Below are 17,798 nucleotides of genomic sequence, written 5' to 3'. Positions count from 1 at the left end.
GGCTAAACATTTACATGTACAATGACCTTCAAATAAGCCAAACTTGTGAAGAAAAGCACTGTTTTAAGCAATTTGGAAGCACCTTTATCAATTGAAACATTACACTGTACTTCACAAATATATAGCACATAATATGTGCGCATAATATCTACATATTATGCACCCCTATTTTAAAAGTGTATATAAATATGTATTTATACATTTTCTTTTTCTTTTTCTACTTACACAGTGGGCCACATTTTCTATTCCATGTACTATGCACAGCTTGTTACATATCTATAAATATGCATATATAAATATATAGATATAATACATTATAAAATATAATAATTATATATGATTAGATTCACTGGAATAATTCAGCCAATGGCAAAGATTTTAGAACATGCATTCTATAACCATGTTGTATACTAGTAACTGAATGATTACAACAGAGTTTCTACCCTTCAGGAGGTTACTAAGTTTATAGACAGGTGCTGGTGGCTCATGTCTACTTCAGAGACTGAGAACAGTAGGATCATAGTTAGAGACCAGATTGTGTGGAAAGGTTCATGAGACCACTTTTCAACCCCCAGCTGTGTGCTGTGGTATGTTCCTGTCATCCTAAGCCACACAGGAAACTGCAGTTCCAGGACAGCCTGGACAGAAAAGTCTATGAGACTCCATCTTAATTTAGTAAAGAAGCAAGATGTGGTGGTATGTGCTTGCCATTCTAACAATGAGAACAGTATAGGTAGATTGTGGTCCTTGCAGGAAGGGTGAGTACTGAAAAAAACTAGTAAAAAAAAGGGCTAAAAGTATGTCTCACTTAGTCGCTGTTAGCAAGTGTGAGATCCTGAGTACCAATACCTAGTAAATTAAATTAGCCTTTCTTTCAAATGCATCAATCCTAAAAGGCTGTTTTTCTTTCAGTCTTGGGGCTTGACCTCAAGGCCTGGGTACTGTCCTCAAGCTCTTTTGCTCAAGGCTCACGCTCGACTACTTTGAGCCACAGTGCCACTTCCAGTTTTCTGGTGGTTAATTGGAGATAAAGAGTCTTACAGAGTTTCCTGTCTGGGTAGGCTTTGAATCTCACATCTCAGCCTCCTGAGTAGATAGGATTACAGGCATGAGCCACAAGCCCCTGGCAAAGGGCTATTTTTTTTTTCTTTTTTTACCCCAAAGTTCCAACCACTCTAAGAATGTTGCTTTACACTCATATCACTTGGTCATCAAGAGCAGCAGGCCCACAGCCAGCCTGGTTCACTCCTTCGTCCTCTTAGCCAGCTGTCACCAAGTCCTGGGGACTTCATATCCAACAACTTCCTCCTGTCTCTAGCCTGCTTCTATCAGTCCTAAGAGTTGTTTTTTTTTTTTTTTTCCAAGACTTCAGCAATAAGTTTTCATTCCCCTAAATATAAATACTTCTATTGGCTTTCCTGGTAACTGAAAAACAGCCTCAGTATAAAGTACTCCTCCTCCCCCATCCCTCCCAGATAACAGAAAGACAAAAAAAAAAAAAAAGAAGAAGCTACTTAACAGTTGAAATAGCCTAAAAATATCCACAATTAGTGGGCTTTTCCCCCTAGGCTTATGGACCTTTTTTTTTTTTTTTTTAAAATACTGAAACTAAGAATGTATCTTATTATATCTACTCTTGTAAATGCCTTTTTCCCACTTACACAATGGATCACCGATATAGTTCCAGGTTCTAAGCACAACTCACCGACCTTGGAAAAGCAGCCTAATACTTCAGAATTGCAGTGTGTGAGCTGATTCTGTTTCATGAGAATGCGAATACCCCACCACGCATCCCTCAACCCAAGCAGTTCTGCTCCTCCAGGTGTTGTCATGGGGCCAGTTTGGGCCCATGATTCTCTCCACATGCCAGGCCTGCAGGAATGAGCCCATAACATAGAGGAACTTACCTGACCAAGCATGTGCTGAAAGACAGGTTCAAGACCCAGGTCCCAACACTATGGTTTCTCAAAGACTAGTCAGAGCCACTAACCTGGCAGGATGGAAGTGAAGAACTGTGACTGGTCCCCCATGTGCCAGTATGAGGACACCTTCTCTGAGAATGGTAGCAATTAGAGCTAAGATGTAAAGATATCCTTCCTGGCATAGAGCCAGTGTTAATACCCAGAGACAAAACCAAACAAACCCTATCACTAAGCTAACTTGACAGACATCCAATCTAATACACTCTGAGACAGGAAGTTTAGGAAGTTTCAAGTTTATCACTGAAGCAGTCTCCATGTACCTGTCACTCACTCCTTTCATCCCTTTCACACTGGTCCTAACTAACCCCAATCCACCCTCCATATTGCTAGACATTGTCAAAATACTGCTTTGAAAGAAAACTGTAATGAAGGCAATTTCCTGTGAAAAACTATCACGTCCTTCAGACGACACAGAGCCCAGTGTAGCCCTCATTCCAATGTTGTTTCTGGCCAAGCCTCTAGTGTTACCTCTGCTCCAGGCTGACCTACTTGGGCTTTTCTATCTTTATCTTATCTCCTGGCTAGGATATGTCTGGCATGTCTATCATTTCTCCCTCCCTTGAAATCTCAGCTCACATCACCTCCTGATAGAGAGATTTCCTGACTCTCCAAGACGGATAAGCACCCCTCGGTGGCTCTCATAGACCATGAAAAGCTACAGCCCTTAGCCCATAGTAATGTCTCCCTGTCAAACTATATTATTTATGATCACTGAGCCATGTTTCCCTCGAGTATGTAGCACAGTAGGAATGAAGTAAAGAGGTGCTCTATTACTTGAGCCACTCCCCCGCACCATTTGTGTACTGGTTATCCTTGAGATAGGGTGTCACTTTACGCTTCAGCTCTCATGGGCTGTGACCTTCCTATTTGTGCTTCCCTTTGTCCCTAAGATAAAAGGCACATGCCACCTCTCCCCCTATAGCTTGGGATGACATGCATGCAACATGCTTCCAATCATTTTTCAACTGCGATTTCCCTGATCATTGTCTCTCAAATAGCTGGGATTATAGGCTTGAGCCAGTGTGCTTGAACAAGTAAATATTTTTTGAATGCATGACTAAATCCATGCTAAACACCTAATTAAATGCATTGCAGACAGATCTTCAGTAAAAAGCTAGGCTTAAACAATCTCTAACATCAATGCTCTTTGCACTGTAGCTCCAAAATCAAGGCCCACTCTTGAAATTAATCAGTAACCAACATATTGTACTTCTCTATCCCAGAATCTAGACCAGGTCCAGGTCCATATTATAGGTGCTCAATATAATATTTCCCAAGTTGATAAGATTAATGTATCTTTTTATTTAGGCCACAAAGTAGATACTGGAAAGAAGGGAAACAAATTACAGAAACATTAAAATCCTAGCTAGCATCACAGGATTCTGTTTATTGTCTTTCATTCAACACATAGCACATTAATTGAGCACTGACTAGGAGTCAGGCTACAACTTAGGATTCAGGGTTATACCAGTGAATGAGACAAGCATAGGTAGATAATCCCTTCAATAAGCATATTCAGCTAGAGGAAAAAAAAATCCAATGTCATCTATGAAACAGAGACAAATGAAATAAGCTTTTGATAAAATTCAACTCTGCTTAATGATGTCATGCCAAAGGACCTACAGCTTTTTTTTTTTTGGTGGCTAAAGAAATGACATGTCCTATGACGTGTCATAGGACAATTAATGGACTATGAAGTCTTGGTAGTGCGTTTCTAGGATACATTTCACCCACTCTTGTAGTTTTGAGTATGCTATAAAAAATGTTGGGCTAGGCTGGGCATTGGTGGCTCTCACCTATAATCCTAGTTACTTAAGAGGCTGAGATCTAAGGATCATGGTTCAAAGCCAACCCGGGCAGGAAAATCCACAAGACTCTTATCTCCAATAAACCACCAGAAAGCCAGAATTGGTGCTATGCCTCAAAGAGGTAGAGTGTCAGCCTTCCTTGAGTAAAATGTCAAGGGACCACACCCAGGACAAGTTCAAGCCCTAGTACCAGCATTTGTGTATGTGCACACATGCACAGGTGCAGGCGTGCATGCATGCGCATGCACACACCCAATTTGGGAGAAATTTAGCTGCCATATGGACATCAAGTTCCTGTTGGTTTCAATGATGATGAAAACAAGTATGACAGAAAAAGACCTGATCAAACTGCTTTGATAATAGCAACCCCCAACGCCCCCCCCCCAAAAAAACCCCACAAAAACAAAAAACAAAAAAACCCAATACCTCATTACATATCCTACAAAATTAAGAAAATTGAGGGGGAAACCCTGGGTTTGGAGGGATGGGTGAGCGTGTTGGAAGGGGTGACAATGATCAAGACACCCTGTATTCACAAATTGCTTTGTTGAATGGCAACTCCTTTGTACAACTAGAGATAAAAATAAAGTCTGTATTAATAGTGTACTCTAAAACTTTATATTGATGCGGATGTAACTGATTTTCAAAAATGGTGCTGATGCTAGGTGATTTGAAGCAGAGGCTGGGGTGCTGACTACGGAAGCTGTAACACAGTTGAACTGAAAGATGAATGTGGAAACTCTTCGCAGAAGGCACAAGGAGAAAATTCTTCAAGTGTCAAAAAACAATTTAGAATGGCCCGGACTCCTTAGAGCATCACTCAGAAGGCTGCGACTCAGACAGGAGGAGCGGCAAGGCTGACCCTATTACTACGGGCCTGCTTACAATTCAAAGGCAGGAGCCCTTCAGCTCTGCAGCAAAGGCCCCACAGGCCATTTGAGTCACAAATTGCTTCTTTGCCCATCATGCCCTGAACATAAAATCGGGCAGGGGAACAAGTGCTCCTTAGATATAGCCACAGGTTCACCACCCGCAGGAAAGGACCTGGCTCATTTGTAAATGAGCTCATTCTTATTTGGTCAGGCTAAATCTTTGGTCCATAAGTTACTGTTCTGTTCTGATGTTGCAATATAAAGGCCTCGAGCCCTCCATCCTGACTGTGGCTCAAGTGGTAGAGCACTTGAGCATAAAAGCTCAAGGACAGTGTGCAAGTCCTGAGTTCAAGCCCCATGAGGGGTACAGGAAAGAGAGAGGAGGAGGGGAGGGAGGGGAGAGAAAAAGGAGGCGGAAGAGAAGAATGGGGGAGGGGAGAGGGAGGGAAGGAGAAAAGCAGGGGGTACAGACCACACAGGACCATACAGGACCCCATGGAATGGATTATTTTCCCTATAGCAAGAGGTATGGGAGCCATGGCCTGTGGAGTAGTGTCATGTTCTGACTTGTGTTTTAATTAACTTCACTGAAGAAAACTGAGTCTATAGGTTCTTTATTAATTCAACACAGAATTCATTTAACATTAATGCTGTGAAGGCCGGAGGACCCAGCAGGGATCATGTTGGTGGAGTGTACAGTGTGGGATCTGGGATGAACCTGGTCCTGTGAGGACCAAATTCAAGAGTGCTGGCTGCAGGAAGGCTTTCAAAGGAAGAGCAGGACTCATGTGGATGTACATGTTGGGACATCATGGGGGTACAATGGCTACAGGATAAGCACTGGCCGGGATGCCAGAGAAAACTTGACATTCTAAATGACGCCTCAAATCTATGAGGCAAGACAGCATAAGAGAAGCCAGAAGGACACAGGACACAGATGTAGGAACCAGGGTAGACTTAAGGACTAAAAGTAAAAGGTCTGAGGCCGTGGTTCAAGTAGGAGAGTGCCTATCTAGCAAGCACAAGACTTTGAGTTCAAATCCCAGTACTACCATCAACAGCAAAGACAAAAGGAAAAATACCCAGGTGTGAGTCTTAGGATAAGCAGGTCAGGTGTCCCTGGATTCTGAATCTAGTTCTTGTTTAAGTGGAGGGGTGTGATACCCCCCTGGCCCCTCTGAAAATAAGACTGTGCTTACAGAGTCACAGATATCAAGAGGCATGTGTTAGGACAACTGGATAAAACCAACAACTAAGATTCCAGTGTAACACAAATTCACATAAGGAAAGAATTCACTCTCATAAGGAAAAACAAAGGCTACTCAAGCTTCATCACCTCTAGAACACCCAGTAAGGATCATGTTACAGTGATACAGAAACATTAAAAAAAAATTAAGTCTTCAGAAGTTACATGAGAAAAACCTCAGGTTCCACAGTTTCTCCTTCATTCAACTTCCTCTTTTTAGCTCTGTCTTTCTGTCTCAAACTTGGAACCTTCTAAGAAACACTCAACATGAAGCACTCAGAAGGTCAAACCATCGCAGTCACTTAAATAAAATAAACCCTATATAGACTTGGCTTAGGCAAAGGGAAATTGTCCATGGACATATACAAAGAGAGAAGTTACCAAGAGGCCTCAGTTTCAAAACTTACTGATACTTTTTCAGGATAGGAAAATGAGGTATGAGCTGAGCTAGTGTGAAACCAAGAGGCCAAAGTCTCATCATGGATGCCACTGCCTCGTTCAGCCACGGTCTCCAGGGAAAGCCAGAAAAATATTCAATTAAGAATATTTTTTTTATCCCAGCCAATGTTTTTATAAGCCAGCAGAAGTGGTGAAAGTGGGTGTTGTATGGATAATTAGAGCTATTCAAGTAGGAGATAATGCACAGAGTAAGTCATGAATTTTAGGGCTTTAGTTTTCTCCTTTAAGCATAATAGGAAAATGCTTTCTCTATTTCACTTTTCTTTGTGGGTCTATTTTTTTCTTAAGTGTTAACCCAAGTATCACATGCCATATTTGAGACTATGGGGGAAAAATGAAGACTGTCTTTGGAAGCCTAAAACAAGTCAGACAGAAATGATACATAGATTTAAAGCCAACCCAGAGAGCAGAGAAAGGCCACAGTTAATTCTCTACAAGAAACATCAAAGTATTCCAAAGAAATACAAGTTAAGAAACTAAAACAGTATTGGAAATGCTTTTCAAGTCTGAGTAGAATCATCAGAAGGAGTTGGATACACTAAGTGGAAAATCTGATGTGAAAGTTTAGCATGTATAAAGTAAAATGTAAAATATTTCATGTAAAAATATACATGGGCTGGGGAAGTAGCTCAATAGTAAAGCGGCTACCTAGCATATATAAGGCCTTGGGTTTGATTCCCAGCACTATACACACAGATAGTAGATGGCTACTCTATGCTAACATGGGCCTTTTATATGGGGAGGTAATTCATTGTTGGTGTAATGTGTTGATCCTTCTATTTAGATTCGATTGGAAAGAGAAAAAGTCCCTAAAATAGAGTCTTAAAGAAAACACATTTTGCTGTAATGGTGACTTGAAGGAGGCAGAGAGGTGAGGAGTCTGGGGTCTTCAAAGGGATCTGGGAAGTATTCAAGAAGGAAGAGAAGGGAAGGCTGTTGAGGCCAGAGGTTGATACCACTTTGCTATAGAGTCTGCACAAAAGCCATGGGCAGAAAAAAGGGATTCAGGATGGGAAGGAAGAGTTTAACCCAAGCTGGGCTTTTGAGAATTAGTTGTGGAGGCCAGTGCCTAGTGTGGAATCCAGGGTGACACAGAAAAAGAGATGAGAAGGAGCAACAACCAGACTTACTAGCCTCCTCAAATGGTCTCGTGTCCTGGCCACCTGGTCCCTGTGGAAGTTGCTTTGGAAGGTAGCAGGGAGAATTCACATTGGTGCACTCTGAAACACCCAAGTGCCAACAGAATACAGCAGAGGCTCATCCCAGTGAACATCTGAGATATGAGTGAAAATTCACACCTAAAAACAAGGCTTCTCAACTTGTAGAAACCCTACGGGTTTAGCGAGAAGTAAGTCAGAGCAGGAATGAAAGCCTTAAAATAAGAAATGCAGCCTGAATATTAAAGAAAGTAAGCATGTGCCAGTCCAGCTTATTTTCTTTCACTTCTGAAGCATGGAACCATCTGTTTATGTCTTTATGTTATGTGAGGTACGCTGCTGCACCTGTGCCAGAACGCTGTGAAACCTCCTAAGAGGTTGGACTTGTGGAATCCATTTCACATGTACAACCTTGCTTTTCCACACTACAAACTTTTCATTCAGCACTCCAAGAACAGAAAACAATGTAAGTGCATGAGTCTTGATGCCCTCGATGTGATCGTATTTATACGTATATTTATACAATTACATAATGATTACTATCAGTACATATATAAAACACGCACAAGTTTGTTTCATTTCAAAAAGGGAATAAAAATTTTGACTCCCTCCCTGCATTCTCTCCTTCCCTGCTTCCTTTCTACCCTCTTCCCTTTCTCTCTCTCTTTCCCTCCCTCCCTCCCTCGCTTCCTTCCATGCTACTGGGCTTTGTTTGAACTCTACCACTTGAACTATGGCCTCCAGCTCTGTTTTGCTTTAGTTTTTTTTTCAGATAAGTCTTAGCACTGTTTCAGCTTCAGACTTGGACTGTGATCTTCCTCCCTCCGCCACCCCAGTAAAAAGGTTTATAAAAGTTCCCCACATGCTCAGCTTGTTTTTTTTTTTTTTTTTTTGAGATGAACAGCATCTAACATTTTTTTTTTTTCATCTGAGCTGATCTCGTACTATGATCCTGCCTTCGCCTAGAGAGTAGCTGGGATTACAGGTATGTATTAACACACCCAGCCCTGACATTGTCTTCTTAGGCTCGAGGAAATAGTCTTTCTCTTCAGACCACTAGAACAGCCACAGTCACCAGCTGTATGGAACTCTACTCTGTCATGTGGAAAAGAGACCCCTGATAAGGGAGCATCCAAGTTTACTGTGGGGGTTTGGAGCTGTGGGGTACAGAAGATACTGTTTTCTGTAGCATATTCTCCAGCCCAGACAGCTCAACATGATGAATGTCTCAAACTGCTTTATTTCCATCCTCATTTCCATATTTCCTCCATTCAAGACAGCTTCATCCATGAGAGTTTTCCATCAACCTGTTCCTTGATGGGTTTTGCAGGCACTGATGATGTCTTGCTCCACTCATTAAGTTTCAAAATGCTGATTTTCTAATTCCTCATTCCCGTTGCATTTATTAGCTCTGATTTTCCCATGATTAACAACTTTTTCTCATCAACCATTTGATTATGTTCAGCTATCATTTGTGCTAAAAAGACAGGAATATCAAATCTGGGATTTTGTTTTTTTCCACTTGAGTTTGCAGTCATGAGTGGTGTGTCCTAGCAACTTACAAAAGTGACAGACTGCATTCTGTGGAGTTTTCCTGCATGGCTATTCACCCTGGACCCTCTGGTCATTTCTCAATTGTTTGACTGCAGTCTGTTGCAGTGTTCTTTGATGCTTAAGCAACTGCACTTTGGGGTCTTTTGTCCCCCCAACCTGCACCACTGGAATCATTCTTAGCTGCTTTGCCTTCTGGTATAATACTAATCTTAAATACTCCCTTGTCCCAAGCTGTGACTGGCTATTGTTCTAGGAAGAGGCTTTTTTTTTTTTTTTTTAGAATCAGAAAATACATTTAGAGAATATCAGTCTGACTACCAGTCCTCAGATCCTTTTCAAAGTATGGAACTTTAAATGTATTTTGTTTTTCCTGCTAGTACTAGAGTTTGAATTCAGGGTCTGGTGCTTACTCAGCTGGATCTCTGTCATTGGAACCATACCTCTAGCATAGCTTTTTGCTGGTTAGTTGGAAAATAGAGTCATGTGGACTTTTCTTTCTTTTTTTTTTTTTTTCGCATGGACTGGCTTTGATCCTCTGGATTTCAGCCTCCTGAGTTGCAAGGAATACAATCAATAATGCTCCAGTGAAATATTTTATTGTTAAAGAAAGCATAAGTTCATTAATATTTTGGATGCAAACTGAAGATTATATGGTATTTATTTCTGATATACTGAAAATCCTAGCTCTTACAACTATATCTCTGTAATGGCATTCAAATAACAATACAGATACTTACTCATGAATATATGGTCAAAATACTGTTTGCTTATGATATTTATAGGTGGTTGTTAATATTTTGACATGCAAGTACTTTTTAATTTGTTTATAGTCAGTCAAATGTGTCTCATTTTCCTGATTTGTGAGTTATAATCAGGAAGCATATCCCTCCATCCCTGGCTAAAAGAAATTTGTTTTCATCTTTGGTTGTGTTTTAAATAGTCAACTTCTTTCAGTTTAGTCAACTAAGACTGCTAATATCCTCCAGTCATTAAACAGAAAATACAAAAAACAAAAAACACAACCAAAAAAAACCCCAAAAAACAAAAGCAAAGTCAAATTTGCAAGGCTCCAAACTCTGCAGCTGAAAAAGAGAAGTCTAAGCTGAGTACACAGACCTATAATCCTAAATTACTTGAGAGGCTGAGATCTGGAGGACCAGGATTCCAAGTCGGCCCAAGCAGAAAGATCTGTGATATTCCATCTACAATTAACTACCAAAAGGCTGGACTGGAGTCATGGCTCAAGTAATAGGGGCCAACTCTGATAGAATTAGAGGCCCTGAGTTTAAGCCCTGATCAGTAAAAACTGAACTCCATACTTTCTGGAACCCTCTCTCCTCAAGACCAAAGCATAGGGCTAACAACCATGTCTTGGAAGGCGTAAGCCTGCCACATCATGCTGGCAGTTTGGGCTATTTTGGATATAGTAGCATTTTACTTCACTTGACTGAGCGAACACACAGGCCACTTCTCAGGCAGCTAGGTGACCCTCTTTCCAGTTTCTCCAAGTGTCACAGAAAAGTCAAACCACAGGCTAATTCTAACTCTCATCTCATGTCACCTAATGTGTCACCTAATATGTTGAATATTAGCTGGGACCTGAATTGTGCTCCAGGGGCAGCTTGCAACAGGACTCTACGTTTACATGACACAGAGCATGAGCTCTTTAAGCTGTGGCCCTCTCAGTTCTCAACTCCTCCTTCTTATACTTAGCACCCCTGGGGTGCATACAACCATTGTGTTCTCTGGACCCTTTAGGGGAAAAGGCACTGCAGGGATCTCTTGGGTGTCTCCTCAACCAAGCAAACCAATTAACATCTCAGTAACCCATGGACATCTCAGGATGAACATGGGAATTCTCTACTCTGAGCACCTCCATCAATGTGGGCTCTTCTTTCCAAAAGAGAACTTCAACTTCACTATGGTGTATTGGTAATAAATTTATGCTTGGCACAGATGCTACCAAGTTTCCTGACTGGCTTTTACATGCCTCAGCTACATCAAAAGACGGTGGAAGACAAGTTGAGGAAAATCAACAGGAAGAAATGGTGGCTAGGGGACAGGAATACCCACAAATGCCAAATTTTGAAGAGGCTGGCAACAGAGCAGTCAGCTTCTCATCTGTCAGCACGAGTGTAACACATCAAGTCAGCAAGAGAAGGAAAAAGCAATGCTTGATAAGAAATGTACTCATTATCTTGCCCATGTAATTGTAACCCCTCTGTACAGTATGTTCACAATAAAAAAAAGAAAATAAATAAATAAATAAAAAACGAAAAAAAGAGAAGGAAAAAGAGGTCATTTGGGGGCCAGTATTCAGGACGGCACCAACATGTGCTCATACCTGTATTCATAGCTCTTTGGGAGGTGATCAGGAGGATAGTGATTTAAGGATAGCCATAGGGGAGAAAAATTAAAAAGGTTCACTAGACTCCATCTCAACCAAAACAAACAGTGTTGCATGCCTGTTTTCCCAGCTTCCTGCAAAGTGTACATAGGAGGATCAAGGCTGACCAAAAAGTGAAACTCTGTTTTAAAAAATAGGAGAGAAAACAGGAAAAGCTGGAGGTATGGCTCAAGTGGTAGGGGGCCTGCCTAGCAGGTGCAATGCCCTTTATAAGCCCTAGTACTGTCCCCTGCCCCCTTCCCCAAAAGTTAGCAATGTATGAAATTGAGTGAAGAAAAGATCAACTTAGGAAAGGCTAGAATGTTTTCTTTCAAAATTTGGTGCTTAAATAACTAAGAATTGGCTGTTTAGAAAGTGGGGTGAGATGAGAGACCCCATTCCTTATTAGGCGCGAAGGGGACACTGAACAATTTCAGTGTGTCATGAGGCATGCGCGGTGCTGTGACTCCAGTCCTCTCTGACATGGTTTCTAATGATCATTTGTGTCAAACACTTCTCTAGAACACACAGGTTTTCCATTGTAATTAAAGAAAAAAAATCAATTATTTCCAAGGGAAGGTTAAACAGTATACACACGTCTTCAGCTAAGGGCTGTGACAATCACAATCCCAAATAGATGGCTATCTAATTAATTTTCCCATCTGTGTTCGGTGCCCATTCTGGTGAATACTCACGGAACATGGTATAGAACTGCTGAGGGTTCAGATTCCACTTTCCCCAGGGGGTCTTGTGGCCTTTCGACTGGGCATAATTGGCATGATTGAACTCTGGTTCAGTACCGAAGGAATCAAGGACTCGGAGCATGCACCTGAAAGAAAAAAGGGGCTGTGTGTGAGACTACAACATGGACCCTAAAGTTCACAAGGGGAAAAAAAGCTTTAACCTTTTCTCCAAGAAAGAATTCTTTAAGTTAAAACATTCCGCTAGCCAACAACTGATATCTTAAGTTTTTTAAGATATCAGTTTGTTTGTTTGTGGTATGGAGAATCAAAGCCTGGTCCTCAGGTACACTATCTCTGAGGGACATCTACTATCTAAGGTTTTAGTATAGCTTCCATCTCAAAAGTCCCCATGTGCACCTGAGAACCGGAGCCACCACACAGTAGACAGAAGTTGCTTCAGATAGGTGATGAATCAGAAAGGAACAATCCAATGCCATCGAAATGACAAGCACCACAAAGCTGGAAATGGGTAAAGCTTATGCTATAGTCTGAGTTCACATTCACAGTTAATCCTCATAGTTACTATAGTTAGTCCTCAAATTGAGATGGTGATGGAATTTGGAGATGAGCCCTTCGGGAGGTAATTAAATCTTGGAGGTAATGAAATCTTTCGGATGGACCCCATGTGGCCCTTAATGGCTGTGTAAGCAAAGGAAGGGACCTGGGCTTGCTTGATCCTCTTCTCTCACCCTGTGACACCCCCCTTACCTCTGTCTTTATGTAGCTCCTTGATCTGCACTTTTTAGCTTTTAGAATGGTGAGATATAAAATTACTTTTTATTATAATCTACTCAGGTTCACGTATTCTGTTGTGGCAACACAAAATGGACAAGAATCTCATCTAATAGGCACTGGTGGGTTTTTCTCGTATCTAACAAAACGGTTCATTCTTCCTAGAGCCTAAAGAAACACAAAACCTCATGTAGCTATTCCACCAAGGCCTTAAAAGAGGCCTAGATCTTCCCTACCATCTCTTTTTGTTTGGCCGTGAGCTAAGAATTGTTTTCACATTTTAAAATGATTAGAAACAGCAGAGAGTGAGGATATTTTGTGACACATGAAAATTATATGGAAGTCCTATTTTTACTTTCAAAAATAAAGTTTTATTGGCTCCAGCCACATCCTGCAGTGCAGTTCACACACAGTCTATGTCTTAGCCACTGCTTTCCTGCTGTACTATGCTGGGGTGGACACCTAGCCCCAAAGCCTGAGCATTTCCCAGGTGGCCCTTTAAAAGCAAGCAAGCAAACAACAACAGCTTTCTGGTCACTTTGAGAGAACACAAAGAGTGACTAACTGGAATAAAGGAATAAAAAAGTTACTACTGAAACAAAATATCCTGAGTGGGGTTGCAATGATTCTATCACAGATTCACAGAGCATTCATGTATACTGAGCTCATGGTAGGCCAAAAGAAACAGCTCTATTTTATCTATCAATGATACTTCTGAATAACTCTTACCAATGGATCAGAAGGATCAGTAGTTATAAAGACTAAAGACCACAATGTAGAATTAGATGGTAGCCATGGCTTTTAAGGAGCTGACTCAATTACTTCCTTTTCCTACTCCTTTTCTTTTTAAATCCAAGTACTGAGGCTTGAACTCAAGAGCCTGGTACTGTCCCTTGCTCAAGGTTGGTGCTCTATCACTTGAGCCACAGCTCCATTTCCAGCTTTTTGGTAGTTAATTTCAGAAAAGCCTTGCAGACTTTCTTGTCTGTGATGGCTTTGAACCATGATACTCAGATCGCACCTTCAAGAGTAGCTAGAATTGCAAGTATGAGCCACTGGCACCTAGCTTCCATTCTCATAACGTTTGTGTTTGTGTGTGTGTGTGTGTATGTGTTGTGAGAATTGAATATATATATATATACTATATATATATATATATATATATATGTCTTAGTACATATCAACAAATATATATTTTTGCCTTGATTTTTTCACTTTGATTTCTTTTTTGACAATGTCACATTCTTATAATTTTTTATGTTCACTTCAATATAGAACTTTTTCCTTTTTTGTCAGTTGTGTGCTTGAACTCAGGGCCTAGACATTCTCCCTGAGCTCTTTTGTTCAAGGCTAGTGCTCTACCATTTTGAGCCATTGTGCCACTTCTGGATTTTGAGTGGTTAATTGGAGATAAGAGTCTCACAGTTTCTGCCTGGGCTGGCTTCAAACTGGGATCCTCAGATCTCAGCATCCTGACTAGCTAGGATTATAGACATGAGCCACCAGTGCCCAGACAATATAGAATTTTGAACAAAATAAAATCCAAACACCAGAGTAGACTTTTCTAGGAAGTACAATTATAAATAATGAATTTTGTGGCCTAATTTTCTTATGCCTTTTTTTCTAGACAATATAAAGAAGAGGAGAAAGGAATCATCAATGATCAGAGTAAAAGACAAGCAACCACAGGAAAAAGTTTCTCTCTTTAGGATTCTTAGGTGATTCTTCCATTGAAGAGCCCTCATCATAACAAGCAATTTTTTGGGAGTCTTGCAATGCTGCCTACACTGGCCTGAACATCCTGCTTCAACCTCCTGAATATCTGGGACTATTTGGTATATACCATTAGGTGCTGATTGGCAATTTTCACAGCATCTACAAGGACAGCATCAGCTTGCCAGCCAATAGGGAGATGGTCCAAGAAAAAGAACAGGGGGGTATAAGAAACCCATCAGTGCTCTGTTCCCACAATGCTCTTTGAATAGTGTCCTTTCTTTCTTCATAATACAACATTCCCATTTCTTAAGATATTTTTTCCTTTCTGAAATGAGAAGCAAAAGGAGTGGGTGGAGCCAGTACATTTTCTTCTGAGAAAGATGGTAGTATTCAGATGATGGTGGTAGCTGTATAGAAGGTTGCAGTTAGAGTAGGAGAGGCAGGGACACGTGTTGATTGCCATTTCATGATGCAGATTACAGCATCATGGAGCTTTGCCTTGCAGGCTTTAGCTCCCTCCACTTCCTTGTCATTCACTCTTAGGGTCTAGAATTTGGAGCTTTCTTATTGTTACTTTTTCTAAATAAACCTTGAAGAGTAAAGTTATCTAGTAGAGGCTTAATTCCTGAAAGCCAGGACTTCAGGACAGAGCAGAGATACAGGAAATGGGAGGCTGGGTTCTTAGCAACTATAGCAGACTCTAATGATAGGATAAATCTCATAACTTATATTTCTACATCTTTTTACTTGAGGTTCTGCTTATTTTCTAAATCAGCAGAAGGAACTGACCTCTGTCTAAGAGATAGGAGGTTTAACATTACAGTTTTCCTTCTTCAATCACTTTCTATGACTGTTTTGGAACTATGTTTGGAGGGCTGATGTTTATGTCATCTTTTTAATACCTTTCATGTGTCTGTAGTCTCAGGAATGACTTAAAAAGATATTTGCCCTATGTCCCAGTCAGCTGCCTTTTCTTAAACAGGGACCTCAGGAGCAATGCCAAATGATTCCTGGAACCTTCTTTTTGCTCTTGGCCACACTAAAATGAGATGGATGTTTATAGGCTCCTAGCTAGGGCCTACTTTCTAGTTTTAGACTTTGATGCAAAGCACACTAGATCTTGGACTATTTTCATCTTACCTCCTTCATGTCTTCTATGCCTAAGCCTTCATATGAAGCAAAAGAGGAAGGACAGTATCTAGTAGAATATTAGTCATAGGTTGATATTTAACAAATATTTAATTGAATTTCCTGTGTGTATACATATATACATGTACACAAACACACATACATATCTACCTCTCTCTCTTTCTATCTACCGAGAACTTACAACTATTTCCCCAAGACCAAAGATCTAAAGGGCTTGTTCCTAATGAGAAGATCTGACGATACAATTTACAAAATATGCTATCACTCAAGATGAATTCAGACAGCTCTAACAACTCATTTTTAGAAAGAAGCGAACAAGGAAGTTTTTCAAGATTTATTTTTGGTGTTCTGATAGAATTGTAATTTTGTCACAACACAAAGATTCAAGGCTAAAGAACCAAAAGACTGAGTAACCAACGGTTACTAATGCCAACCAGTTATTAAAGGAAGGGACATCAACATTACACTCTTCCATAAAACCCCTCTGAGGTAGTGACTTCACTGCAATAAAAACACTATCTTTCTGAACTTATCTGGACACGAACAATGAGAATATTTCTCTATTCAAACAGTCTTTTTTTTTTTTTTTCCTCTCCTGGTCCTGGGGCTTGAACTCAGGGCCTGGGCCTCATCCCTGAGCTTTTTTTTTTTTTTTTTTTTTTGTGAAAGCTAGGGCTCTACCACTTAAGCCACAGCTCTGCTTCCAGCTTTATGCTAGTTAATTGGGGATAAAAATCTCATGGACTTTCCTGCACAGGCTGGCTTTGAACCATAACTCTCAAATCTCAGGCTCCTGAGTAGCTAGGATTATAGACATTAGCTCCTAGCATCTAGCTCAAATAGTCCATGAAAGTCAGGGCAGGAATGAATGGTCCAGCTTTCTCATGTCTGCCATACACAAAATACCAGAAAACAACTGCCCTGATTTTTTTAAAGTCTGTAGGATTAAATAAAAAGCTGTGTGTTTACTACATGGCTTATTAACCAAGAAGAAAGATAGTTATTTCCAGATAAGTGAGAACAAATATGATAGCCTGTGATTCATGAAGACGTCAAGGGAAAGAACGAGGCAAGAAAAAGAAAAAACACAATGCAAAAAGTAGAGTATGATTCTGGCTCAAACCAACCATCTAATTTTGCTTTTTTCCTTTTGAATGAAATCTATATCCAAAAGAAAGACTATTCATTCAATCAACAATCTCTACTGCATCAATCTCTTTACTGTGAATATTTCATTGTTGAATGAGAAAATCGTTGCTGCTAGGGAAAAAAAATTGCAAGGAAATTCTGCAGACAATGGCATCACTTCTTTATGTTTTTGAGACCCTTTGTATTTTCAGTTCTTATTTCTGATTTCTACAGGAATTCCAAACTCATATAACCTTGAAGATTATAGTTAATAACATCAAACTTAAACCTGAAAGAGAAATATATATTACAGGCTAGCTGGATTCATTTATTGGTTAATTAAAAGATGTGATGGTTATCTTTTCAATTTGATTGGATCAAAATGTGACTTAAGAGATTAGCAAAGCACACCTCTAAGTGTGTCTTTTCTTTTTTGGGGAATAGTCCTGGGGTTTGAACTCAGGGTCTGGATACTGTCCTGAGCTTCTTTTGCTAGTTCTACCACTTGAGATACAGCTCCACTTTCAGCAGATTTGACAGTTTATTTTTTATTTTTATTTTTTTTTGGTCGGCCGTGGGGCTTGAACTCTGGGCCTGGGCGTTGTCCCTCAGCTCTTCAGCTCAAGGCAAGCGCTCTACCACTTGAGCTACAGCGCCACTTCCGGTTTTCTGATGGTTTATTGGAGATAGGAATCTCACGGTCTCTCCTGCCCGGGCTGGCTTTGAACCGCGATCCTCAGATCTCAGCCTCCTGAGTAGCTAGGATTACAGGCATGAGCCACCAGCGCCTGGCAGATTTGACAGTTTATTGGCGATAAGTCTCAGAGACTTTCTTATTCAGGCTGGCTTCCAACCGCATTCCTCAG

General features: G+C 40.6%; 1 protein-coding gene across 3 annotated transcripts in view; it reads right to left on the bottom strand.

Annotated features, from left to right (window-relative positions):
- The window catches only part of Mgat5 (alpha-1,6-mannosylglycoprotein 6-beta-N-acetylglucosaminyltransferase), a 228,350-nt gene that overhangs the window by 108,118 nt on the left and 102,434 nt on the right, over window positions 1-17,798 (bottom strand). For all 3 annotated transcript variants that reach the window (XM_042683383.1, XM_042683384.1, XM_042683385.1), the window contains one exon: window positions 12,160-12,293. In XM_042683383.1, coding sequence (XP_042539317.1) covers window positions 12,160-12,293 — 134 coding nt within the window. The remainder of the gene's footprint in view (window positions 1-12,159; window positions 12,294-17,798) is intronic.

This window comes from Dipodomys spectabilis, unplaced genomic scaffold, assembly GCF_019054845.1.
Source record: "Dipodomys spectabilis isolate Male_0828 unplaced genomic scaffold, ASM1905484v1 ptg000081l, whole genome shotgun sequence".
NCBI lineage: Eukaryota > Metazoa > Chordata > Mammalia > Rodentia > Heteromyidae > Dipodomys > Dipodomys spectabilis.
Note: the sequence above shows the minus strand (reverse complement) of the source record. Positions and strands in the feature narration are given on the sequence as shown.